A 27,174-nucleotide genomic window follows, 5' to 3' on the forward strand; every position below is an offset into this window, starting at 1 on the left:
GGTAACCACATTAGCAAGACTTATACTCCGTGCATGATATGATGCTTTTTTCTAGATGTGGTTGAAAGGAAGAGGTGGTTAAAGAAGTGGAGTTCAATGCACGTGATTTGAGGCACACGGCATTGGATTCATCTCTCATGCAGCAGAATGAGTATAAGTACAAGGACGTTGAGGCAATTCATACAGTCGTGGCTCAGTGCCAGATATTTTCGGTACATTGAAAGTTGCTTGACATTGTGTTTACAAGGTAAAGTTTTCAACACACATAATACATGGTCAGCTTATATCCAGCCAGATGTGGCTCTTCAGGCCATTTGCAGTGGCTCCATAGCCTGGCTAACGCCAGACTAATCTCAAATGAGATCTAGTCTGGCAACAAGCCGTTCATTTCTCCGTAGAGGAGGTGTGGTTTACGATCCTCCAGAGCCGTTTATTGGGCGCTTAGAATGTCTATCAAAGCGTCTGTAGGTAGCTCTTAGCCAATCAGATCAGTTATACCAGATGACGTAGTAGAGCAACAGAGATGGATGTTTGTTGTGTGTGTGTCTGTGAGAGAGTGTTGCTTGCTGCTTTGCTTCTCCAGTTCTCACTTTCTGCAAGATTATTTATTTTCACGCTTTATTCCCCCTCATGTCATTCAGCCACACACATCCACTGATTTTATGGGCAACAAACAAGCTGTTGCGGGTCTCTGGGGGCTCCGCTGTACCCCGGCTCGTAGCCAGATCACCGGCGCTGCTAATAGCCCCGCTACCGTAACGCCGGTGATCTCGCTACGAGCCGGGGGACAGCGGAGCCGTCGAGAGACCTTTCTCCTTTCAACTTTCGCTCTAAACTATTTAAAACACCATCTAAAGAGAGTTTCGCGTCTTTTTTTCGCGTCGTCGTCTTGCCGTCCCTCCCCGCTCTGTGATTGGATCCCTAAAACAGGGCTAAGAAACCTCTCTGGTTGCCAGACTGCCTGGAGGTTCGAAATGAAATTCGAGCGCGCAAGGCAGTATGGGTATACCCAGGCTAGTGGCTACATGTGACTGTGACAAAAATTTAAATTTTAATTATATTCATTTATCATTGGTGTAGGCCCAAAGAAAATGTTATTCTTTAGTTGTAAAAATGTGTCACTTATATATGACATTAAAAAAATGTTTTAACATTTTAGTCAACTAAAATGTTTACGAAAGTCTACGGCCCGACGCCTTAAACTCTAAATATTGCCAACTTCAAGTCTAGTTCCGAGTTGTTGCATTCTGACAAAATCATATTATGAAATGCATTATGACCTATTAGTGATGTTAGTAGGCTAATTTAGACTTAGTATGCTGTTTTATCTTCACTGTAAGAACGAAAATAAGGTTTGTGACATTTTTTCTCTTTTTTTGGCCAACAGTGGCTCTTTTGTCAGTAAAGGTTGCCGACCCCTGGCTTATATGGGCAACCTGTCATAGCTGACATCCCACTCCAGTGGTCAGTGGCGACACAAGTCTAGTTCTTCAAATACACATTCCTAAGTATCAAGTTTACGCTGAGCCATGTAGCAATGCATTAACAGTAAAGAAAGTTAAACAAATAACTTAATTGGTCAATCTCTTCACTGTTATTTCTTTGAACTTCCTTCTGTCAGGTTCATCACTTTACTGACAATGACTCCATGTCCTTATTGAATTACATTGCTGCTGCATATCTAGAATTAACTTCCATGTTTTGTACTGGGCATTATTAAAAGAACTGGTCAGCATATTTAGGGCCCAAAAGCTACATTACAAAGACTTTAAAGCTGCACAACATAAGCCAAAGTCAACAGTTCATGTTTCAGCAAACCTATCTCTTTCCAGGTGACTCCAAGAAGATCAGTCCATCTCATCAGGTCACGGTGATGGTCGGTGATGACATCATTTTGCCGTGTCACCTGGAACCTCCCATGAATGCTGTTTCCATGACACTGGAGTGGGGTAGACTGGACCTGGACCCCAGATTTGTCTTTGTGTGGCATGAAGGTCAGGAACTTCAGCCTGAGCAAAACGAGGCCTTCAACGGAAGAGCATCACTGTCAGTCAGCAACATGAAGCAAGGGGACATTTCACTGAAACTGTCCCCAGTGAAGATTTCTGATCACGGGACATACAGATGCTACGTCCCAAAACTGAGTCAAGAATATTTTGTGGAGCTTCTTGTTGGTAAGTAGCCTGACTACACAGTTCCTTACCTATGCATTAAATCACCTTTAAAATATTTGAGATTCTTGATTTTCACCAACTAAACTTACCAGAAAGCTTCATTTATTTAAAATATGGGCAATAAAACTGTGGCATTTATTTTTAGTTACGTTAGTCATTTGTCGGATCCACAAAGGACCTAAATCCAGTCATTTCCAACAATACTATATGACCCCGATGATTTGCTCAGACCTTCTAAGACCACAGCAAAACAGTGTCATCTGCAAAGAATTGCACAAAAAACAACTAACTAGGTCGCTTACCTATTTCTCAGCAACTTAAATACTCTCTCCAAAGATTAATTCAGCTGCTCATGCAACCACAGGCACACAATTACAGATTAGTATTTGAATAGTAGTTTATCTTAATTAAATACTGACAATAACAATCTTTTGTCTGCATTTATCTATTGGCATCAAAACAGGAGAGAACAAATGACAAAAAAGGTTTCAGTGAAAGGAAATAAAAAGTCCCTGTCCAGTTCCAATCCCATGATAGGAAATCATCACATCCTCATACCAAAACGTGGGACAATTTTAAAGATGTGTTCAATGTTGTGAAATGATCAGTTTGGTAATGTAGCACATATATCATACCATGAAGTAACTATAGCATGTATTTCAAATTAAAATAAGTCAACATAAGGTCAAAGTCCAAAGTTTATTTAACCTATCCACCCACCCTGACCTCTTGGTGGACATTGTTGCTCTTTATACTTTGCTCCTATTATAATTACTGCTGCTACCAGAGGTTACAGCAGAACAATACATGTAAATATGGGTCATAATAAGCTCCTTGTACATGCCATGGAGTATGGAGTAGTTTTTTGGAGAGGACTGTCTTAAGTAATGAGTTGCTTATTTGTTCAAATGTTGGCTATACACATTTATCAAGTCATTGCCAGATGGACTATGTCGACTCTGATGTGAACAGTGACAATTTGACCACTAATTTCTAAACATCTGTCTCATGATCAGGTGCTGTCTCCTCACCTGCTATCAGTCTAGCTGGCATCGATAAAACCAGCAGTGGAGTGATGTTATACTGTGAGTCTTCTGGCTGGTATCCAGAGCCTGAGGTGTTGTGGCTGGACGGTGAGGGAAAGCTCCTCTCTGCTGGACCTACAGAGACAGTCAGAGGTCCTGATGACCTCTATACTGTCAGCAGCAGAGTGACTGTGGAGAAGAGACAAAACAACAGCTTCACCTGTAGAGTCCACCAGAAGGACACCAACCACACCAGAGAGACACACATCACTGTTCCAGGTAGAAATCTACAATAATATTCAGCTTTTTTTCCAACATGGAGTTAAGTTTTGTAAAAAAAAATTGTTTTCTTTTATTATTTCAGAGGATTTCTTCATGGCTTCTTGCTCTGGTTGTACTGCCTCTACTGCCATTAGTGTGCTGTTTGGCGTCATATCAGTCTTGGCAGTCGGCTTTATTGTCTGGAAATGGAGACAAAACAAATCTGGTGAGCAAAAAACAATATGGACTTTTTTGATAATGCATTTTCTATCAATCAAGCTCAACATGAGACAACACAGTTTAACAGTTCTGTATAACTCTGCTTCTGTTGCTACACAGAGAACAAGAGTCAAGACAAAGTGACCACAGGAGTCAGTAACAGCACGGAGCAGCAGAGTTTGATGAAAGCAGAAGTCCTCCGAGGAGAGCAGCTCAAGGCAGAAAACGAGAAAATGAAGGAGGAGTTACAGAAGAAAGAGACTGATATGACAACGTTTATTTATACTCTGCAAGAACTGAAGAACGGACTGATGAATGAACTGGAGAAGCAGAAAGAGAAACTCATCAACGAAGGGAAGAAGGTAGAGAAACTAGCAGAGGAGAATGACAAGAAGGTTATTAAAGTGGAGAAAGAAATAACAGAGAAGGAGGGAGATAAAACAGTTAACAGAGGTCAGGGATACTTAAAACTCAAAGAAATCATCACAGAGAACAACTGGAGCCTGAAGGAGAGAAAAACAGAACTTCAAACACTGGAGATTGACACAGATAATCTAATACATAGGACATCCAAAAAAATTACTGAAATGACAGGGGACCAAAATCAAGATAAGGAAGACTAAAGCAGAGAACCACATGGAGCAAATAAAGAAACACCGTAGGACACAATGAGAAAAGAGATTCAGGGGAAACAGAGAGGAGGAAGGAGATGGTACAACAAAAAAATCCTGAAACATAAAATCAATATCCTCAATCTTAGTCTATTAAATCAGCTATAAATTGATCCTCTAGAGTAATAATGTGTGTTAAGACAGTGTGAAATGTGTCACTCTTAGTGATGAAAGTACAGAGAATTAAAAAAAACATGTTTAGATGATTTAGATTGTGTGTTTGTTAATCATATTAAATAATAATGCAAAACAATTGAAAAAGGCCAGTTGTTCAATCAGGACATTAAACGTTTATTTATCTGTGAATGTTTGATTTCGTTGAAAAGTTTTTTTTTGTTTGTTTTTTTTTTAACTTTTTTACAGAGTATGTTTGTATTTTTGAAATAGAGTTGCTTGCCTGCATTTTTGTGTTTTTATTGTTTAAATTACTTAATGCAACAATTTGTTGTTGTGTAAATACAACAGATGAATTGTAGAAATGAACTTTTCTGTTTCATATTGTTTGTTTAAAATCATGTCAGTTTCATCATGTCAAATATATTCAAATAAAAATGCACCAACATATTCATGTACTGACTCATAGTTATTATTTTCCTGACTGTCAAATAATCAATAAACTCATTAGATCATGAAACATAACATTCAAAAATAACTCAAGTTATTATACTTACATTAATACAATAAACATTAAACCTGTGTTTTCAGTCTGCTTTTTTGTTATTGTTTTTTTTTTTTTTTTTCTAAAGACTGAAACACTGTAACAAATATCTAATCCAGCAGGAATTAGAGGATTTGGGGTTTTGCCTATTTTTCAAACTGTGTGCAGTTCTCTACAAAAACAAACAGTAAAATTATGTTTTTACATTCGTACTGACAGAAGATAACACAGGGACGACAAACAAATATCTTTAACTCAACACCTCCTCTTTTTTTACTTTCAATTTAGCCAATAAAACCAAGTTTTACACACTTGTACTTAGTGTTGTCACTTATGACTTTTTAAGTTCTGCTGTTGGTTAAAAGCAGCAAGGCTGAGGGAAAGTGGCAGGACATTAAAGTGTGACATCATGGCAGTTAATGTTAGTGGTTAAATTAGATAATTTAATGACATTTTTTTATATTTTTGTTTTTATTTTGTTTTTTTCTTGAATGTGTTTTAGTTTTCAATGTAGATATACTTTTCTGTTTTGAATTGTATGTTTTTATCGGATAAATTACTCACTCATTTTGTGTGTGTGTGTGTGTGTGTGTGTGTGTGTGTGTTGGAACAGTTACACCAGTCTGCTGAAGTACGAGCACAACAGATGCATTGTATTAATAAACTTTGCTGTTTCATATTGTTTGTTCAATATAATATCACAGTTCTAACATGACGAATACTGTATATTCAAGTAATAAATGGATCAATAGAAACATACGTAAAGCATCACTGTGACGGTGTGTTCAGACCGGACGCGTAGCGAATATTTCGCGCGACAAGATTACATACAAAGTCAATGCAAACACGCAAATAGATGCAAATTTTTGCCGGCGGCGTGAATCGCGGGTTTCGCGCGACGCGAATGCCGCGATTGACGCGAATGTCGCGGCGCGAATGAAACAACGCGAATTCGCGTGAGTTCAATAAATTCAACTTTGGCGAAATATTCGCGTGACGCTGTGTCGGGACAGCCTATCAGCGTTGAGATTCTGGACGACAGTGTCCGAGATACATACATGAGAGAGAGGAGAAAAGAGGCAGGAAGGAGGAGTGGGTCGGCAGGAGGGAAAAAGGTGGAAGTACTCTGCGGTCCTCTCTCCGTGCTGAGTGCGCCTCCGGATGATGTCACTCACCCAGACACGACGGCGTGTTTTCCGACGTAAAATATGAAATAGAGGGAATTATTTGGCGCTAAATAGTCTCTTGGGCGAAAATTCGCGAGCTATTTACTTGCGCAAGTGACGCGAGTAAATTCAACTACTCGCGCGATCATCGAGTAGTTGAATTTACTCGCGTCAAAGTAACGCGACGCGAAAATTCGCTACGCGTCCGGTCTGAACACACAGTGAGAGTAATTATGGAGCGAAGTCAAGAAAAATGTTTATGATATCATATGATGTTAATAAACATGGAACAGGCCATGAAAATTCAATCTGAAATACAAAATGTTTCTGCGTTTACTGCAGTAGATTTGTACACATGCTAGCAGAGCTGCAGCAGACAGGAAACACTGTGAACACGCCTTCATGAGATTAAAGTCAAGTACAAAGTCTTTTATTGGAGGACTCTGCCCCTGAAGCTCACTGCACTCTGAGGGGAGCTGAGCTGTTGACGCACACCACAGGTAAGCTAGTATAAGTTAAAAGACAGAAAAATCAAAAAAACTCTGCATAAGTTATTTTCTTGTATTTTTGTTTCTTAAAAATCACATTCTACTTTACAGTACTCTAGTTAAAATACTTAAACCTGTGCTTTCATCAGAGGAAACTTCAGCAGAAATCCTCACTACAGCAGCAGGTTGATATTAAATCTGTTTCTGTAGCTGCCACAGTTTATGAATTATCTAGTTATAAAATCATAAAGTCACAGATCTAGTCTCAAGTCTAATCAGACAAACAACATGCAACTCAATGTAAAGGGAAAGAAACTTCAGGTTACTTTTGAATAATTTTTTAATACTTTCTGTTTGTAATCAAATCATTTTAATTCTACCTGATACGTTTCTATGTCTTTGTTTTGTTATTAACTGATCACTTTTACTGCAAAATGTTTAGAATAGATGTGGGCCATTGTAACAGTGATTATCTGACCAGGTAGGCTGTAAATCATTAATGTTTTAATTTAGTAACCTGACTCAGAGACCATAGAATACTGACAACATGTAAACTATAAGAACATCAATTATCATTTTCTGATTTCACTGAAAAAGAACCTCCTGGTTTAAGGACACGCATCAGCTGCTTCAAAGTGTACAGACTGTAACACAATAAAATGCTCTTTCAGAATTCAGTTGAAATTAACTGAATGTTGTTGTTTTTTAAACTTTGCTTTACAGAAGAAAATGCCTCTGCTCGACTTGTTTGGATTCTGGCTCTCTGTCTTCCTCTGCAGCCTCCCAGTGACCACAGGTAACCTGACTCACTGCATGTTTTAAAGACAAATATCCAACAAGTCGCCATACTCTCAAAAACTTTTTAAGTTTTAAGAGAAAACTTAAAAGCCTTACAAGCCTGAGTTTGTTCTGAAAAGTCTAAATGAAGTTGCTGGTCGTACCCATCACGCCTATAACTGACAAACACTTCAATCAGGAGTGAAATGAATAATGTTTGTTATTGGTTTAACAGAAGAAAAGAGAAGAAAATACTGGATTATTACAACACACTGCAAAAAAGCCGTTTTGTATTTTTTTTTTTGCCTAAAACAGTGATTTAAGTTGGTAAAACTTGGAAATATAAATTACTGACATTTAGGGCAATAATGTAAGTTAGCACAACAAAGGAAGCCAGTTGTCTGCTCAAAAACAAGTTGGTGAGTTGTTGTTACTTATATCTTTAAGTTGGGGTTCACAACAAGGGACAATAGTTCTGATAACTCTTATTTCTTTGTTGTGAAATTCGGTCATTAGCGAAAGCTAGCGGCTAACTGATGCTAGCGGCTAACTGATGCTAGCGGCGCTGCTTGTTACAGCTACAAGAGTAGCCATTAGCGTATCAATGCTAACTCAAAATTGTGGTCACAACATTAGCTGACATTTCATAGCGGCGTTACAATCGTGCCAGAGAAATTCAGAGTTGAGCAAACTCAAAAACAAAACTTAAGGTATTTAGTTTAATTGTCCAACTTAAAATGTTATTGAAGTTTGTTGTCTTGAAATTTTGAGTTCACCCCACCTTTCTTTTTTTGCAGTGCAGATGATTTTTGTGATGACGAAAACAAATGATATGTGATCATTTTAAGAGATATGTGATCATTTGGTCTTGATAGAAATTATTTGGTGCTTAGACTCTACAGGTAGATTTATAATCAGGGGTCATCTGCTCTCAACCCACAAAGGGTAATCTGTGGTATTTTTGAAAATTCTCCACTGGAAATCCAAACCCTGAAATGTTTGGTCAATCAGGATAAGGTTATCGACTTTCTGCATATTACTGGAGCAACAGTTGTTGTTTTTGGCTTTATGGATCAACTGGGAAACATGCAAAGATCATGTGTAGCATGTCTGGGACCAACATACTGAAACTGTCATCTCCATCCTTTGACATCTCTTTACAGGTCAGTCAAATCTGATTTGTTCGTCTCAACCAATCGTAGCTCTCGCTGGTGATGATGTTGTCCTACCATGTCGCCTTGATCCTCCCACCACTGCCACTTTCAGGGCAGTGGAGTGGACCAAACCTGGTTTAGACCCAGACTACGTCCATGTCCACCAAGATGGCCGACTGGCGTATCAGGGTCAGAACCCTCAGTTTAAATACCGCACGACTCTGTTTCTGGATCAGCTGATCAACGGAAACGTCTCCCTGAAACTCCTCAGAGTGAAAGTCTCTGATGCAGGAAAATACAGATGTTTCATTCCTTCATTGTGGAAGGAAGCTTTCATCCAAGTCACCGTTGGTCAGTCACACAGTAAGTGTTGAGGAAGAGTTGGAGATGAGCATCAGTGTCATCTATCAAACTCCCTTTGTAGAAGAACAAATCATGTGTTTCTGACGTTCTCTTTTATTATTTCAGAGGATTTCTTCATAGCTTCTTCCTCTGGTTGTACAGCCTCTATCGTCCTTTGTGTGCTGTTTGGCGTCATGTTAGTCTTGGCAGTCAGCTTTATTGTCTGGAAATGGAGACAGAACAAATCTGGTGAGCAAAAACCATATTTGACTTTTTTAATAATGCGTTTTTCTATCAATCAAACTTATGAGACAACAAGTTTAACAGTTCTGTATAACTCTGCTAAACCACAGGAGTCAGTAACAGCACGGAGCAGCAGAGTTTGATGGAAGCAGAATTGAGCAAAGAGCAGCTCAAGGCAAAAATCAAGACAATGGAGAAGGAGTTACAGAAGAATGAGACTGATATGACAAAGGTTATTAAAACTCTGCAAGAACTGAAGAATGAACTGGAGATGCAGGAAGAGAAAATCATCAACGAAGGGGAGAAGGTAGAGAAACTAGCAGAGGAGAATGACAAGAAGGTTAATTCAGTGGAGAAAGAAATAACAGAGAAGGAGGGAGATAGAACAGTTAACAGAGGTCAGGGATACTTAAAACTCAAAGAAATCATCACAGAGAACAACTGGAGCCTGAAGGAGAGAAAAACAGAACTTCAAACACTGGAGGTTGACACAGATAATTTAATACAGAGGACATGCAAAAAAATTATTGAAATGACAGAGGACCAAAATCAAGAGAAGGAAGACCAAAGCAGAGAACCACATGGAGCAAATAAACACTGTAGGACACAATGAGAAAAGAGATTCAGAGGAAACAGAGAGGAGGAAGGAGATGGTACAACAACAAAATCCTGAAACATAAAATCAATATCCTCAATCTTAGGCTTAATTAAATCAGCTATAAATTGATCCTCTAGAGTAATAATGTGTGTTAAGACAGTGTGAAATGTGTCGCTCTTAGTGAGGAAAGTACAGAGATTTAAAAAACATGTTTAGATGATTTAGATTGTGTGTTTGTTAATCATATTAAATATTAATGGAAAAAATTGAAAATGCATGCAGCGTATGTTTAGAACCACAGTAACGTTTTTACAGTTTTTAACTGGTGACATTAAAAGTTTGTATATGTGAATGTTTGATTTCATTGAAAATTTGTTAGTGTTTTTTTATTATTTACAGAATATGTTTGTATTTTTAATATAAAAATGCTTGTCTGTGTTTTCATTGTTTAAATTACTCACAATATGTATTTTGTCAATTAAAGCAACATTTTGTTGTCGTGTCACTACAACAGATGTATCGTATGAATAAACATTGCTTTACTGATGTTTAATGTGTGTATTGTTAGTAATATAAAACCAGCAGCTGCTACAGTTTATGATTTATCTAGTTATAAAATCATAAAGTCACAGATCTAGTCTGAAGTCTAATCAGACAAACAGCGCTCAATGTAAAGGTAAAAAGACTTCAGGTTACTTTTAAATTACATTTTTATACTTTCTGATTGCTATCAAATAATGATACTTCTACCTGATACGTTTTTTTATGTCTTTGTTTTGTTATTAACTGATCACTTTTACTGCAAAATGTTTAGAATAGATGTGGGCCATTGTAACAGTGATTATCTGACCAGGTAGAAGCTCAGAGAGCTCTGATCATGAAGGCTGTTAATCATTAATGAATGAATTCAGTAACAGGACTTACAGACCATAGAATACTGACAACATGTAAACTATAAGAACATCAATTATCCTCATATGTTTCACTGAAAAAGAACCTCCTGGTTTAATTCCATGCAGCAGCTGCTTCAAAGTGTACAGACTGTAACACAATACAATGTACTTTCAGAATTCAGTTGAAATGAACTGAATGTTGTTTTTTAAAAACTTATAATAAGATATTATTGCCATTTTATGTAATATGGTGAGTATTGATACAATATATTGCGATTTAACTGTTTAACTTCATTTTGTGTCCACAAAATGAAATTCAATCAAGAATTGTTTTGTCAAATAAGAGAACATTTTCAGTCTATTTATCTCACTTCAGTCTTTCTGAACTGAATTGATATCAAACATGTATGGACGACAACAACTGCAGCATTTTATCAAACTTTCACAAACAACAAGCTTCACTGCTCTCAATGTTCCTGAATTAAACATAGAAAAAGATTAACCTTGCAGCGTTATTTCCACAACTTCCCGACACACATGGTGCCTATAGTATGTGTTCGTATGTGGCTTGCGAATGGCATGAAGGTGTGCATCCTCGATTTTGAAGATTTTTTTAAATTAATGCAAATGTCCTTGAATCTTGAGCAACATAAACTGCGCATAATCAGACACTAGAGTCTAGAGGTGGGGGGGAAATGAATACAGCATAGTATCGCAATAATTTGCATAGCGATATTATATTGATTAATGGCCACCAAGTATCGATATTTAGTGTTCTGACGGCCCACACATATTTTTGCTGTTTTCTGAAGGCCATAGCGGACTCAGTTTTATAAAGGTGTGTCAGGATAATGGCAGTTGTCAATATAACGCTGCAAAGTTTGTCTTTTTTTTATGTTTCATTCAAACAAATTGAGAGCAGTGAAGCTAAAAGTTTCTTGAAAGTTTGGTAAAATGCTGCAGTTGTTGTCGTCCATACATGTTTGATATCAGTTCAGTTCAGTTTGGCTGAATACTTTGTTGGTCAGTCTGTGGGTTTGTATCAGGATAAAATCATTTCTTGGGGCCTCTGCTGATTCACACCTCTACTAGAGGCTACGTTACATAAATAATATTATAGTCGTCATGTTGTCATATTGCACCACGTCTGCATCTTCTAAATGAATTAAAACTTATCTAGCAGAGAATTTTTCTCTCTCTGTTGACTGCAGAGCATGTGACATAGACATTCGTTTGTTGATACCCTTGTTCTCCTGGTTGGATGAGAAAATAAATAAAAAAATGCTAAAAATGGGCCGCAAATTGTAAATTTGTGATAACGTGTCATTTTGACTAATGGTGGTTCAGCTGCTCGATGTACATTATACAGGTTTAAGTTACAGCTAAAGAATAAATCCACCAACTAGTGCACCAGGAAACTGGCATCAGTGTTGTTGTTAATAGGTGAGCTGGCCAAAAACACAAAGCACTTTATACTCAGTTCAGCAAGTTTTATTAGCACATTCGTGTTCCATACACCGCACAATTCCGAATGGCTATTTTACAGTACAACAAAGCCCCGTACACCGCTCGACTTATGACTGTTGCACTTTTCAGCATTGGCTCTTCAGCAAGACTCAATGCAGCCCTATCTTCCTGCCCTAAACATCACATCAGGACAGAACCCACTGGTCAACACGTTCCCCTCAGTCATGGTGCTAGAATTGTAAAGTTCACAGAGTCAGTTCCCACAATGCCTTGTGTATTGAATACCAAGTAGGTCGCCGCCTACTTCCCACCATGTGGGAACTGTCCCACCATGCAGGAAACACCAAATTTCCTTCACAGTGTACAACTCAAGTAAACTGAAATAATGAATGCTTCATTTGTGTTGAAAAGGAGAGTAAAGTCAGTTTTCTGTAAAATGATTGTGTGAAATGAGGATTTTTTGTGTGTGTCCTTTTTAGTTATTTTGTCTTTTTTAGTAATTTTGTGTCTTTTTAAAGTAATTTAGTTTTTTGTTTTTTTGTGTTTTTAGTAGTTTTGTGTCTTTTTTTGGCCATTTTGATACTGCCTCCAGCGGCCCCCAGGTAATTTGAGTTTGAGACCCCTGCTCTAAACTAACAATAAACTTTAACAACAGAGACACAAGTACACACCTCACAGGTACACAGTTAATTTGTCTCACTGTTCCTTTTGTTTAATAAACGGACCGCTCCAGTTTGACTGTAGCTGCGCTAATGGCGCTAACGAAGCTAACCGGGCTAACATACCTAATTTTTTTTATTGTTTGATAAATAATGTGATAAAATCAAATGGATTTAATGGGTTGTGGGAAGACAATGTGAACAAATAGCCCTACTGTATGATTAATAAAATATTTTTTTTAAATGTGTGATGTGTTTTTAAAGAAATTAACTTATTTGTGATTTGTGTTTGTGACTGTTTTTTTAAAAAAAAAAATCAAAATAAAATCCAATTCAAAAATCATAATTGGCAGTTTGTCTGTTTTCACTGTGATAACTGAAATAAACTGAACAGAATTCTGACCACAAATGTAATGTAAACGTTAAGCTTTGTTTTTCTGTTTAAACTGTGTGTTTACACATCAGGGGCACTGATAGTTCCTTTAAGGTCTATTGATTCAGCTTGGCATTTAGTTTTTTATGAATCTAACACAATGGCCATAAGACTTTACAGCGGCTGATACTTTGTACCCAGCAGATCAGTAGATTACTATTATCTACAACATCAAATATGTGCTGCTGTACTGAGCACCAACAACTCTGAGTGATAACGTTTGAATATTAATATTTTACTGGCACTGGCAGACATTTCTCAGAGGCAGAACACAGAAATAATCTCACCTGCTGCAGTTCAAACAGTGAGGGGCGCCACACTGTGCAGATAAACTCAGTTGTCAAAATGAAAGTGAAAGTTTTTCTTGTGTTTGTTTGACCGATAAGGTTTGTTTTACTAGTACAGGTCAGGTAGATAACAGGGGGAGATAATGTCTGAACTGTAGAAAGAAGTTTATCATTAACTTGTGCCTGTGTGTTGCAGTGCACTTTATGTAAACCAGGTGCACTGCTGGGTTTCTTTATAAATGTAGTTCAGTGTTGAAAATAAAATATATATTTTAATTAAGTATTGATTTGATTTTGTCTTCTTACCATTATATATTATAGGCCTTAAACTGCATGCCCCGATATGATACCCCTTCACTTTTTGTCTGAAAAAGCTTGTTTTTAAATGTAAAACTCTAATTATTGCAAGAGCCCAACTTTTTCACATATAAAATTAAGCATTTAACCTTTTTTGTGTGTGTAACGGCCAATTCATGTTTTCAGCTCATTCAAAAACTATTGAGGCAAACAACACCACATGCTCCACCTCTGACTGCTGAAGCTGTCTATGCTATGCTGTGCACGTAGTTAATCAATGTACAGATATATTAATAATATGGTAAGTGAAACCTAAAATTGTCTCAGTGTGACTTTAAGCTCATACCTTTCAGTCGCTGTGGGTCAAACTGTAACAGCACCAGTTGGTCTGTGACCACAGTGATTCTATAAAAAATATGCTGATAAACTTTGTCTTCAGACGTGTGAATGGAGCAGATAAAACAATGTGGTTTAACTGTCTCAATCTAATAAAAATAGACACGGATGCTGTAAGTTTAATCATCTTAGACTGTCTGACCAGATCAGTCAGCTCAACCTCCACCATCTCTGGAAACTGTAGAGAAATACACATAAAACATTCAAAAAACATCTGGATTACATTAGCTATAATGGCTTTTACTATATGTTTAATTCAATGTAAAGAAAATCTTTAGTAGAGCATATTTATAAGTTTCTTACATTAGTTTTGTAACAGAAAACAGGAAATAGAAATGAAACAAGTTGAAACAATGAACTGTTTGATGGAGCTGCAGGATCACGTGAAAGTGAAATCATTTAAATATACAGAACAAGACTGACATAAAATAACTGACTGCAAAAATACAAATAAGTTTATCACAAAATTGCACATTCAGCAGTATTCATGACATGTTTCTTCTTCTCTTGCAGACAGCACAGAGTCTTCTTCAGTCAGCAGTCTCTCTGTGAGACAGAACACACAGAACATATCTGTGGTGAATATCTTAAATGTGGCCTTTATTTACTATTTAAAGCAAAACAAGCTTTCTATAAACATTTAAGGGTTAACATGTGATGCAACTGGCATACAAATGTTAATTTTATGGTTGAATTACTCTAAAGGTCATGTGATCAAATCCAAGCAGGTTTTATTCAGTGAAGAACAGTGGTGGAAAAAGCATTCAGATCTCTGCAGTAAAAGTACTAATACCACACTTTGGAATTACTCCACTACAGTAAAACCCCTGCATTCAAAACTTGCTGAAGTAAAAGTACAAAAGTATCAGTATCAAAATGTACCTAAAGTATCAAAAGTACAAAAACTCGTTATGCAGAATGAACCCACTCAGATTGTTTTATATATTCTAAATATTATATTAGTTTATTTGTATTGATCCATTTATGTAAGAAGTATTTTAATTTAGTAATGATATAGGACTCATTTTAACTACTCAATATACTGTTATGAGGTTTATGTTAAATCTCGACCTGAAAAGTAACTAGAGCTGTCAGGTAAATGTAGTGGAGTAGAAGTATAAAATGACATAAAACAGAAATAGTCAAGTAAAGTACAAGTAGATTGAAATTGTACTCAAGTACAGTACTTGAGTAAATGTACTTAGTTACATTCCACCATTGCTGAAGAAGGCCACGAATGTGGTCTGTGAAGGAAATTTGGTGTTTCCTGCATGGTGGGACATGAGGTAGGCTACTTGATATTCAAGACACAAGGCATTGTGGGAACTGACTCTGTGAACTTAACAATGATAACACCATGAGAGAGTGGAAAATGTAGACCAGTGGGGTCTGTCCTGATGTGTATAGGGCAGGAAGATAGGGCCACATTGAGGCTTGCTGAAGAATCAATGCTGGGAACTACAACAGATATAAGTCGAGCGGTGTACGGGACTTTGTTGTACTGTAAAAGAGCCATTCGGGATTGTGCGGTGTATGGAACACAAATGTGCGAATAAAACTTGCTGAACAGAGTATTGAGTGCTTTGTGTTTGGCCAGCTCACCCATTAACTGTATGTATGTACTAACAGTATGGGACCAACAAACCCAGGACTCTAAAGCAAGATGTTCGCATCCCATTTTCAGAAGGTTTCTTCGGAAGTAGCGATTTTGTGTCCTGTTATTGAGAGTTATGTCTGTGTTGTTTTGAAGCATCACCCTGTTATGTTTATCTAACCTTAACCAAGTGGTTTTGATACCGAAAATTAACAAGGTACATATTGTGATTCCGGAGAAAGATTGCTGATTGTTGAGTCTCACTCCGGGTCTTCAAATACTGACATTTCAGGTCACAATCTGTCCGGCTATCAATCCAAAGCATCTATATTTGACAATTTGGGAATAACAATGAAAAAAATATTTCTCCAGGATCAAATATTGCAACTTTTCACAGAAGTATTTTGTATTTTCAGCAATCGTCCCATGTTTTATAAATCGGTAGTGATGTGTCATAATAAGATCGGGTTGCGAAACTTACAATGCCATGTGTATTCTGGTGACCAGGTTCAAGATTCACAATGTTATGACCAATATTTACAAAATGAACACGAATGTACGCTATATTCTGTGTTCTTGACTCAATCAGTGGACTGATTTTGACGGTACTGCAGAGATTATAATCACAGAGAAAATGAATAAATCAGGTTAAGAGAAATCTGCTTACCTTGTGCACAGGTGCATAGAGAGCTTCCTGCTCTGATGAATTCGAGTCTTTGGCTGCTGTTGGATTCAGGGTCACTGTGGAGCTGGATGGACCTGACTTTTCTTTAAAAAAGCAAGTAAAATAATGTTTCACTTGGACATCAGAGCATTTCAACATCAATTTACCAAAAGAAATGTGTGACCACCAGAGTAAGACCATCCCAACTTTTCATCTGGGCAAACAGTGACAAGTCAAACTTTACATTATTAGCTCCACCACTGACATACTCAAACCCTTTCTGCTTGTTCTGTGCAGGAATTTCACATTATAAGGTGAACTTAATAGTAAATCCTCCTACTCACAGTAGGTGATATAAACAGGGTTTACAGCACCTGTCTAGTTGCACAGGTCAAATTTAAACTACAGTTTTGTCTGAAAGCAGGGGGACAGATGATTAAAATAAGATGATATTGAAATATATAACACAGGCTGAAACATCAATGTACCAGATGCTTTAACTAAAAGGAAATCTGACATCATGGTTTATGCTCCTTACATCTTCATTCACTATGTCCACAGAGTTGAAATCGTCCCTGTCTTTTTACAATTACTGCAAATATTTAGAATTGAAATGTAAATGTGCATCATCATTAGAGATGTATCTGACAGTAGGAGTCTCTTTGTGCGGGTCAAAATGACCTCAACTCACTGCTGAAGTCTACAGTTCATGTGGATCTTATGCTTTGTTTCTGGAGGGTCAATTTAGAGTGTTTTTAGAGAGCATGCTGGACCGCTTGTGGAGTCTTACTGATAGTCAGAGTGGAGTAAACAGGTTGAAATGAGGATTCTTCGTCATCTGAAAGGAAGAAACATCAGTGAGTCAGAGACAGACAGACAGACAGACAGACACTGAACTTAGTTATAAATACTCTTTTGAACAGCCTTTAGAGTTTCTCACCTTCTTCACTCTGTGGTTTTTTGCTCTTGTTTGACTCTGGGCTTTTATTATCAGCAGAATCTGCAGCGTCTAAAACTAAACACAGAGTGTGACTCGCTGCGGTGATGCAAAAATAATTCACAGCTCAGTCCTGCTGAGCAGCACGTCTCAACCACCAACTGTCACAAAGCAACTATTGTTGTTTGAAGATATGAAAACAACTTTGTCTCTCAAAATAAGCTATATAAATATGCTCATAAAGTACACCAACTATCACGTAATCCTCTACAGTCTCACATCATGTTACAGAAAATAGAAATTTGAATATAAAGTGAACTAAACCTTTGTTCTGTCTTGGTTTTGTGAAGACGACTGCATACGTCATTCTGTCTGAATCGTCTGCAGTGTCCACACCACACACTGAAACATAAAATTAGATCAAATGTTAAACATTTTTAGTTTTTTTATCATATCATAATGACAATCTCCTTTTTGATTGTGCTTACCTGAGCTTAATGGTGATGTGTTTGAGGAAACTGATGGATAGAAAGTCAAAAATATTTACATCAATCAAAACAAGAACAAGACAAGACATTGTCCACTGTGTAATAGAAAATATAAATATATTAGATGTATAACTACAATTATTCATTAATTTATTCATTGTCTTTAACCGCTTATGGACAGGTCTCCAGACTATCACAGGGCTGACACATAGAGACAGACAACCACGCTCTCATTCACTCCTACGGGCAATTTAGAGTCACCAATTAAACCTAAGTGCATGTTTTTAGACTGTTGGAGGAAGTATCCGGTGAGAACCCACACTGACACGGGGAGAACATGCAAACTCCACACAGAAGAGCCGCAGGCCGGAGTCGAACCGGCGACCCTCTTGCTGTGAGTGTAGCCCCTAATTACAAACATGATATCCCCAAAAGTTACATGCTCAGTGACATAAAATAATGCGATATAATCTGTCTTATATTTTCTGTTATTTTGAAATTAGCTGGCTTGTGAATTGTTCTACATCACAGTAGACATACAGGGAATTATGTTTATACTTTCTGTCTGAGCTCGACAAAGTTAGCCACCAGTGTTAATATGACAATACGACATACAACAGTGTTGAAACAGAAAGGTGGGAGGGAGCAGTGTTAGAGTTTAGTATAATGGTGTGGTTGGGTCCAATCAATCTTTGCGAGCCATATGCATTCAATATGTTAGAAATAGTTTTCTTTTACCTCTAAGCCTCCTAACATAAATGATGCCCAGCAGCACCAGAGCCAACACTAACATGGTGACAGCAACCCACAGCAGGACGAGGAGATTCGGGGAGTCGGACACATCATGATGTATTGGCCAGGTGGCAGAAATGTCTGTAAAATGACATTGACATTTATGTTAGTGTTAAACAAAGCACAAACCACATTAAACACGTGCAACAGGAAAGTGTCACGTTAACCCGGGATGACTCTAAAGCACTTTGTAATTAAAGCAGCTGTTGGTCATTTTTTTGTCTTGTGTCATATGCAACATGGTCTCACAGAAATCCGTGAAATAGCCACAGATTTCGCTTAACTCAAAATCCGTGGAATAGCCACGGAATCACTCAAATTTCCGTGAAACTGACATGGATTTCGCTACAATGCAAGTTAATGACAGTCATATCCCGTGGCTATTCCAACATACAAAGTGATTATGTACATTCACTGAGTGAAGATTTAGAAAATATAACATATATTTCTCGCTAGAAATGTGATCAAAATCCATTTTTATGCAGAAACTAAGTCAAAATATTGATTTTTCACTAAAAATGAGAGAACTGTCCGCCATGTTTTTTGTTCTGACCGCTGGGACCTTGAAAGTCACGTGACTTGGAACAAACCAATAGCCACGGGATATGACTGTCATTAACTTGCATTGTAGCGAAATCCGTGTCAGTTTCACGGAAATTTGAGCGATTCCGTGGCTATTCCACGGATTTTGAGTTAAGTGAAATCCGTGGCTATTTCATGGATTTCTGTGAGACCAGGTTGGTCATATGCTGCAGCACAACTAGGAAAATATCATATTTATGCTGTTTTGTTACATTCTCACCTGTGACAGCCAGCCAGCTCTCTGCTGATTCTCCAACACCACTGATGCTGCACTTGTAGAGTCCTTCATCAGACTTGGAGACGTTTTTAATGGTCTTCTCTGCAGAACTGCTCTCCATGATGAGGCGGCCATCTTTGAAGAAATCAGCTTGGAGGTTGGTAGAAGTCTTGTTTCTGCAGCTCAGAGTCACAGAGTCTCCCTCCATCACAGGGAGGACAGGACTCTCCAGGATCACAGAGCCATCTGAACAACATGTTGAAAAACTAAAATTATAGCCATATTACCTTATGTATAAACCTAGAGTTAATCTCGGTACTTAAAAAAAAAAAAAAGATTTGTTCATGAGATAGCGACCTTGCATGTTTTAAAAAAAGTCCCTATACATTTTGCACGAATCAGTAAAAACATTCATTGAATAAAAACATCAGTTTATGACATAAATGAATAGTCTACAACTGATCATCTTGAACTTGTTAATATAAGAACCACACATTTTATCAGCTGAGAGTCATACTGGACAAACTGGACAAGAAAACCAAGTTCAAAATAAATATGTAATGACATAAATAAATACACATAAACACAATAAACATACCAGTAACAGTGATGTTAGTGCTGCTTCTCTCTCCTCCTCCAGTCTCACACCAGTACTCTCCACTGTCTGATTGATAGATTCTCTCAATGGTGCTGGAGGACCCTGCGTATGTCTTAATAACACATTCAGGATCACATTCCTCAGTTTTCTTGAGCGCTCTCAGTTTAGTTGAGGCATCAGGCTCAACACAGTCAAAAGACACAGTGTCATATTGAAAGTGTTGCAGTCTGTTCGGAGTGATACGAAGAAAAACTGCATCTGTAACCAAGACAGAAGTGCTGTTTTTTTTAATCTGTCTCCGCTTTGTGACAGATTAGAGTAGGAATTTTTGCCAGATGTACTCTGCTGTTTGCATGCAACACCCACATCTATTAATTTTAAATTCAACCTTTCACAGAACATGAAGCAAAGCTGTATGAAGCTGAATAACATCACAGAGACAAAGACATATTTCAGCCTTTAGATGGAGAGAATGATTAAAGAGTATCTTTAGAGTTTCTTACCACTTTTCTGAGTATAACTGTTCAGCAGAATGAATTCAAACATCACTGGATAAACCAAGCAAAGATAACTATAAGTCAAATGTAGTTTAACAGAGAGATGTAAAACTTATACAAAAAGAGTTTAACCTGAGAGTGAGTACTCACACAGTCTGAAGCAGAGAGCTGTGACCTCCATGATGTCTCGCTGCAGACTGACGTCAAACTGAAGTACGACCTAAGAATGAAGGCGACAACTTCCTCTTCCTGTGCAGCTTTTTTTTTGAAGGTGCTGCAGTCACAGTGTGTTAAACATAGTCTGTCAGGTTTCAAGCTCCCTCTCTGAAGGGTCAACCGTCAGTGGTGGCTCATCAGTAGAGCACATACCATTAAAGCTGAGTCCTTGCAATGCAGCGGGCCTGGGCTTGAATCTGCCACGGAGACCTTTCCTGCATGTTTCCCCACTGTATCCCTCCCACCATCAATAAAGCCGAAAAAGGCCAAATATATATACAAGGAGTACTGTGCAAAAGTTTTAGGCAGCTGTGAAAAAATGCTGTAATTAAGAATGCTTTCAAGAATAGAAATGTTTATAGTTTATTTTTAGCAATTAACAAAATGAGTGAACAAAAAGAAAAATCTAAATCAAATCAATATTTGGTGTGACAACTAGGGGTGCACCGATTGCAATTTTCTGGCCGATCACCGATTTTTAAAAAGCCTGACCTGCCGATTACGATTTTGGCCCATAACGATTTATTTTTATAACTCACAGCATACACCTTCAATGTTTGAATCTTATTTTATTGAAAAAACAATAACACAGCAGTATTTTTCTTTAACAAATAAAGGAAATCACAATGTCTGAGGTAGTTAATAAAATATTGAACTTAAAATAAATAGCAACAATTTACAGGACAAACTAACAAAAGAACTGCAACCATAAATAAAGTGTCCTGAGTTTTTGGTTTCGTTATAGTACAACATACATACAACTAGGGATGGGCATCAATTTTTGAATATTCGAATAATCATTAAATCATAAAAAATCGAATAGTTCATCATATGTGGAAGAAAAAAAAGTTGTACTGGTGCCTTCCACACGGGGGCAGTGTAACATTTGATGATACAGTGTGGCGGCTAGATGCCAAACTGTAGAAGAAGAAACAAACGGAGGAGAGGGTTTCCAACAGCGGGACAAGTTAGCCCCCCAGAGCTATTTAGAGACTCTGGAGCTGACGTTTGGTTTTCACCGTCGTTAACTGTGCACAACGTTGGCAGCTGATCATAAACAAAGCAGCATGGCTAATTATGCACAGCGTCTCCGCTGATCATAAACATTGTGAATTATCTTCATCTTGAATTAACGACATCGTTAACTGTACACAGAGTGTCTGGTGCTTGTTGTAAACAAACAGAGATTGCTAAGTGAACACCTCCTGCAGCAGCAGCACATACACACTGTACTGCTACAGAGCTAACTGTAGCTAACTGCCGCTAACGGCGGCTGTTCTTAACAAGCTGGCCTCCAGCTCGTTAGCGGCTTGTTAAGAAGAGTAAGAAGGAGTCGCTGGATTTGCCTCCAGTCACTTTCTTGAAAAATGGTCGCTAAGGGGGTCTGAAAAGTTGCTAAATTTAGCAACAATGTTGGGAGCACTGCTTCGGAGGTAGATAAGATCGCTAGATAAGATCGGTTTGACGTAAAATCCCGCAATATTAAGGAAATTGGTGCCGATCGATCGGTGCCCCCCTAGTGACAACCCTTTGTCTTCAACCAGCATCAATGCGACAGTGCTAAATAATCACCACTGAAACGTATATCCTTTAAGGTTAGTTAACCAAAAAAAAAAAAAACCCAAACAAACAAACCCCCACCATTATTTCTGGACATTAGTTCCAACAGTGGGTTGAAGCAGTGGGGGTTTGACCCATCTCAGGAAGGTCCAGTCTGTGATATATATTTTTATGGAATTCTTTAAAAGTTATGTGGATGCTTAAATGGGGCAAATGTCACAGAGGTCTGATACTGTGAATGTAAATTAAGTAGAAGATCAGTCCTCTAAGTTCAGCTCTGCCCCCTGCAGGAATTTAACACACACAACATCTGCCTCCTGAACATTGTACTTTTTTTATACATGAATTATTGTTCTTCATGGTTTTGATTGCAGCTGTAATGTTTTATAGCAGTGATCAGTTACCAGGCAACAGGCTCAAAGTTCAGCTTTTTACACTGATAATTATACTGTGTTTATTGAGTTATCAAAAGTGCCTGGTCATTTATAAGTCAAAGAACAATTATGTGTGCTTACTTTTGAGTTTAAATCAGTCGTTGACTATTATCTACCAACATCACTCTGCTAAACTTTAAAAGCTGTCCTAATAGTGTGGTTTTGATAGTGACTTTGCATTACATTTGAAAACGCTAAAGTGCTCTCCTTGAAAGTTAAGGTTGAAATGTATGAGCCAATCCAACATCATGTGTAATACAAATAAGAGATAAGGTCAATGTCTGTCAATGATTAACAGACTTTATTCCTGCAGTCTGGAGAACGGACACGCCATGCAGCAGGTACGTCGTCTACTCAATTTATTTCTGTCTTTTTTTGTATAAACTAACCCCGATTCACAAACACACTTTACCAAGAATAACAGAGGGTTTGCATTCAGAGTAGCAGGCTTTGTAGTTATCCTCTATAACAGATCTATGACAGAGTCCAGTCCAACACTCGGTAACTCACAACAAAAACAGTCTAGACTGAAGAACAGCACTGCAGGTAAGAAAACAACAGGATGTTCAAGATTTTATGTTTCAAAGATTTAATACAACATAAATAATAAATAAATCAAATGTATTTGAACCGAAGGCTACTTAGTTCTGACACCAACATTTGTATAATAGAAATGGTGCAAATGATAAACAAAATGAACAACTCTGGCATTGTCTTTGGCATGTTTGGAAAAAGTGTAAGTAAATATAACTCAGTTTTAATATACATACTATACATAGTTTTTCAAATTCTCTCTGCTGGACTGTCTGTGTTAATTTGTATTACGTGGACAGGTTTGGTTCAGTCTTGACATCGTAAAATATACTGGGACACAGATGGCAGTAAAGATTATTGTGTTAAATAAAGTTAGACAATTCACATAAACCACCAAACTTGTTTAGGATTTATATTTATAATATTATTTTTGAATGTACTTGTTACTTTTTCTCAACACTGATTCCAAAGTCCATTTTTCCATATAATAAATAATCACTAGTCCAATATAATTTTCAGAATTACAAGATGCTTCCCCAGAAGAACGTAGCTTCACTCCAGTCTCCACTCAGACTCCTCAGTGTTTTTGTTGTGCATCTACTCCTTACACACACTTGTAGAGGTAAGTGACACACACGGAGCGAGTGTGTGTGTGTGTGTGTGTGTGTGTGTGTGTGTGTGTGTGGTAGCTGTATGGCAAGATGGCCGCCTAAGTTATCAAAATCACATGGCTTGCAGACAAAGGGTTGTAAATCCATAAACAGGGATGGTGGAGAGGAGGAAGGTCTTTAAGTACCTCCTCAGAGATGTATGTCTAAGTAAAAAGCCAATTTAAAGTATATTGCATGTGATTTAATGTGCCAGATTAGAAAGAAATAGTTGATGGTTAAATCGCTTGTACATTATCAGTCCATAAATGTGAAGGATTGTGAAGAAAGGAGCTTGAAAAGGCTGAAGAGTTGGTTCTTAGTGAAGCCTGGTTGAATACTGGTCGACTGGTAGACACTGTTGGATTTTAAACAGTTCAGAGTGTTGTGGTCTCTAGGCTAAACTTTGTGTTCACTAATCAAAGTCTTGATCCACCACTTTGGTGTGGCTATGTCCGAATAGGCCACAAGCAGGAAGTGGTTGGGAGAGGGTAGACTCGGTGGCTGCAGACTCTCTTATCCTTAGCGGGAGATCTCAGCAGGAGGCCCTAAGCCTGTTCTCTGCAGTCTGTGGGTCCAGGCAGATGCTGGAGAAAAGACAGCATAGCCCTTTCCTCTGGAGGGGCTGGAGAGGAAAGAGTAGGAAGCAAAGGAGTCGCAGAGTTCTATTTCATCCTTCCTGACTGCCAGAGGCAGTGCATACGCACTGAATGACTTCGGCACTGTGAGCACCCTTCCTTCGGATCGTCATACATCCAAACAAGGTTGGCCTCTCGGCTGGGTGAGTAATTTCTCTCTTTATTACTTGTTGGTGATGGCAGTGTATCTGCTCCCTCTCCCAGCATAACGGTGCGCCGTGGTGGCTCATAGTTAACAGCAGCGTGTTCGCTCGTGTTAACTGGTTTATCTCAGAACGCCTGGTGGCTGTTCATTGATTCATTGACCAACCTGTTGGTGACGGCGGTGTTTTCGCCCCCTCTCCCAGCATAGGTGAGCCTTATCTTGTTTGTGTTAACTGAATTATTATGGTAGACGACTCGGTCCACCCAGTCGGCTGAAGCACCGGGCCGCAGAGGCTGAAGGCGTTCCCTCCAGGAAGGTGGCCAGGGGGTCTAAGCTGGTTTCCAGGGTGGACCAGCTGACGTCAGAGCTTCATCAGATGAAGTCCATCTTTTTGGCTCTCCAGACTGAGACTGGTGCAGGGAGTGTGGGTACGCCTACTCCTTCTGTGACCATGTCTGGCCCAGAGGATGACGTCCTCTCGACCACGGCCTCGGCCACTGCATTCAGGGAATATGAGGAAATCACAGGCCCTCAGGACACCATCTGTCTGGGTTACGTACCGGCACGCCTTTTCCTGCTAGGGCAAGGGGATCACAAGCTGCCCCATAACACCACGCTAAGCCTCAAGGTCGCCTTGGTGGCCACCAAAGGCCCCCTCTTCCAGCGCAACAGCACATGCGGCGAACGGCCCAGGACTTTCGGGTCCCTGAATGCAGGCCCTCGAGACAACCTCGGGTTACTGAGAGTAACCTGCGGGGGGCACCAGGAACTGATGGAACTGATGGGCCGGGGCCGGCTGTCGGCTGTTTTTCCCAGCAGCAGCTCAGCAATTGGGTTGCTTACATCTCGGACCCCTGGGTGGTATTCACCCTGACCCAGGGGTACAAACTGCAGTTCCGACGCCGCCCCCCATCCATTGGCCGGGTCAAAATGACCATCATGATTGACCTGCTCAGAGCCCTGGCCCTAAACCAGGAGCTGTCTGCTCTTTTAGTCAAGGGTGCAATCGAGCCGGTAGACCCCCTGTCACAGCCTGGGGGGTACTACTCGACATACTTTCTCATGGAAAAGAAGGATGGCGGGCTTCACCCCATCCTCGACCTGAGGGGACTCAACAGGTTCCTACAGGTCATTCCATTCCACATGCTCAGCACAGCAGAGGTACTTTGGACAATTGCCATGGGGGAGTGGTTTACATCCATCGACCTGAAGGATGCCTACTTCCACATTCCTGTCATACCCCGCCACAGGCAGTTCCTGCGTTTTGCCTTTCAGGGCCACCATTTCCAATTCCGGGTGCTTCCCTTTGGCCTCTCACTGTCCCCGCGGGTCTTCACCCGGTGTGTGGCTGCAGCCCTTTCGCCCCTGCAGTCGCAGGGCATGAAAGTTCTTCCATACCTGGACGACTGGCTGTTGTGTGCGCCATCTCAGTCCCGGGCTGCTCTAGATACGGCTGTTCTTCTGGCTCACGTGGCCCAACTGGGTCTCACGGTGAACTTGGAGAAGAGCTGCTTGGTCCCCTCCCGGGATATCACCTTCCTGGGTGTGGCTCTGGACACTGTCACCATGAGGGCTTGTCAATCGACACGACGGGTGGCCGATATCTCTCGCCTCCTCCCTCTCTTCCGGTTGGGCCAGCGGCTGCCCTTCCTCCAGTTCTTGCGCCTTCTGGGCAAACTAACGGCTGCTGCAGCCGTCGTTCCCTAGGGCTTGCTGTCACTACGCCCCCTCCAGAGGTGGCTAAACAGCTTTCACTTTGACGCCAAGTGGCACAGGCACAGAAAGATCGAGGTGTCTCGGCGGTGCCTACTGGCCCTGTCCCCATGGAGGAGAAGGGCGTTCATGCTGCAGGGTGTGCTCATAGGCTCTGTTCCGTCTCGCCGGGAGACTGTCACAACGGACACTTCCTTCTCAGGGTGGGGCGCAGTGTGGCAGAGCAGGACAGCGCAGGGGCGATGGTCTGCTCTGGCCCAAACAGACCACGTCAAAGTACTGGAGCTCCGTGCTGTACATCTAGCACTTAGGCACTTTCTCCCCCGCTTGGTAGGGAGGGCACAGTATGAGAACAGGTGGCAGCTGTTCTCGGCTTGGTGTTCAGACAGGAGTGTGCGCTGCTCTGTGCCCATTATTGTCGAGTTCCTGCAATCCCTCCTGGATAGCGGGAGGCATCCCTCTACTCTGAAAGTGTATGTGGCTGCTATTTCGACTCGGCACGATCGAGTCGATGGCAGCACTGTGGGGGGCCACAGGCTGGCGACCCTCTTTTTGAAGGGTGCTCTGAGACTGAATCCCCCACAGGCACCAAGAGCTCCAGGGTGGGACCTGCCCTTGGTATTGGGTGCCCTTTGCTTGCCTCCCTTTGAGCCACTGGCACGGGCAGAACTGAAGTGGTTATCGGCAAAGACCGCCTTCCTCCTCGCCAT

At 39.7% G+C, this 27,174-nt stretch overlaps 1 protein-coding gene and 1 pseudogene across 2 annotated transcripts; one reads left to right on the forward strand and one right to left on the reverse strand.

The window, feature by feature from the left end:
• LOC131989060 (zinc finger protein 208-like) overlaps positions 1-27,174 on the reverse strand; it is a 403,618-nt pseudogene that overhangs the window by 98,585 nt on the left and 277,859 nt on the right.
• On the forward strand, positions 6,629-9,321 carry LOC131989097 (myelin-oligodendrocyte glycoprotein-like). Of its 2 annotated transcripts, XM_059354278.1 has the most exons (5): positions 6,651-6,674; positions 6,774-6,847; positions 7,386-7,458; positions 8,603-8,956; positions 9,062-9,321. In XM_059354278.1, the coding sequence occupies exons 3-5, from the start codon at positions 7,392-7,394 to the stop codon at positions 9,319-9,321; spliced, it is 681 nt and encodes a 226-aa protein (XP_059210261.1). In that variant the 5' UTR covers positions 6,651-6,674; positions 6,774-6,847; positions 7,386-7,391. The 2 variants fall into 2 exon arrangements, with proteins under 2 accessions (XP_059210260.1, XP_059210261.1); XM_059354277.1 differs by lacking the exon at positions 6,774-6,847 and having other exon boundaries at positions 6,629-6,674.

This window comes from Centropristis striata, chromosome 17, assembly GCF_030273125.1.
Source record: "Centropristis striata isolate RG_2023a ecotype Rhode Island chromosome 17, C.striata_1.0, whole genome shotgun sequence".
Classification (NCBI taxonomy): domain Eukaryota; kingdom Metazoa; phylum Chordata; class Actinopteri; order Perciformes; family Serranidae; genus Centropristis; species Centropristis striata.

Bases quoted from the DNA above. Each gene is read 5' to 3' on its own strand.
- LOC131989097 (XM_059354277.1), top strand. From the start codon at position 7,392: ATGCCTCTGCTCGACTTGTTTGGATTCTGGCTCTCTGTCTTCCTCTGC. The intron at 7,459-8,602 runs GTAACCTGACTC...ATCTCTTTACAG, and splicing joins CAGCCTCCCAGTGACCACAG to GTCAGTCAAATCTGATTTGT. The intron at 8,957-9,061 runs GTAAGTGTTGAG...TTATTATTTCAG, and splicing joins CACCGTTGGTCAGTCACACA to AGGATTTCTTCATAGCTTCT.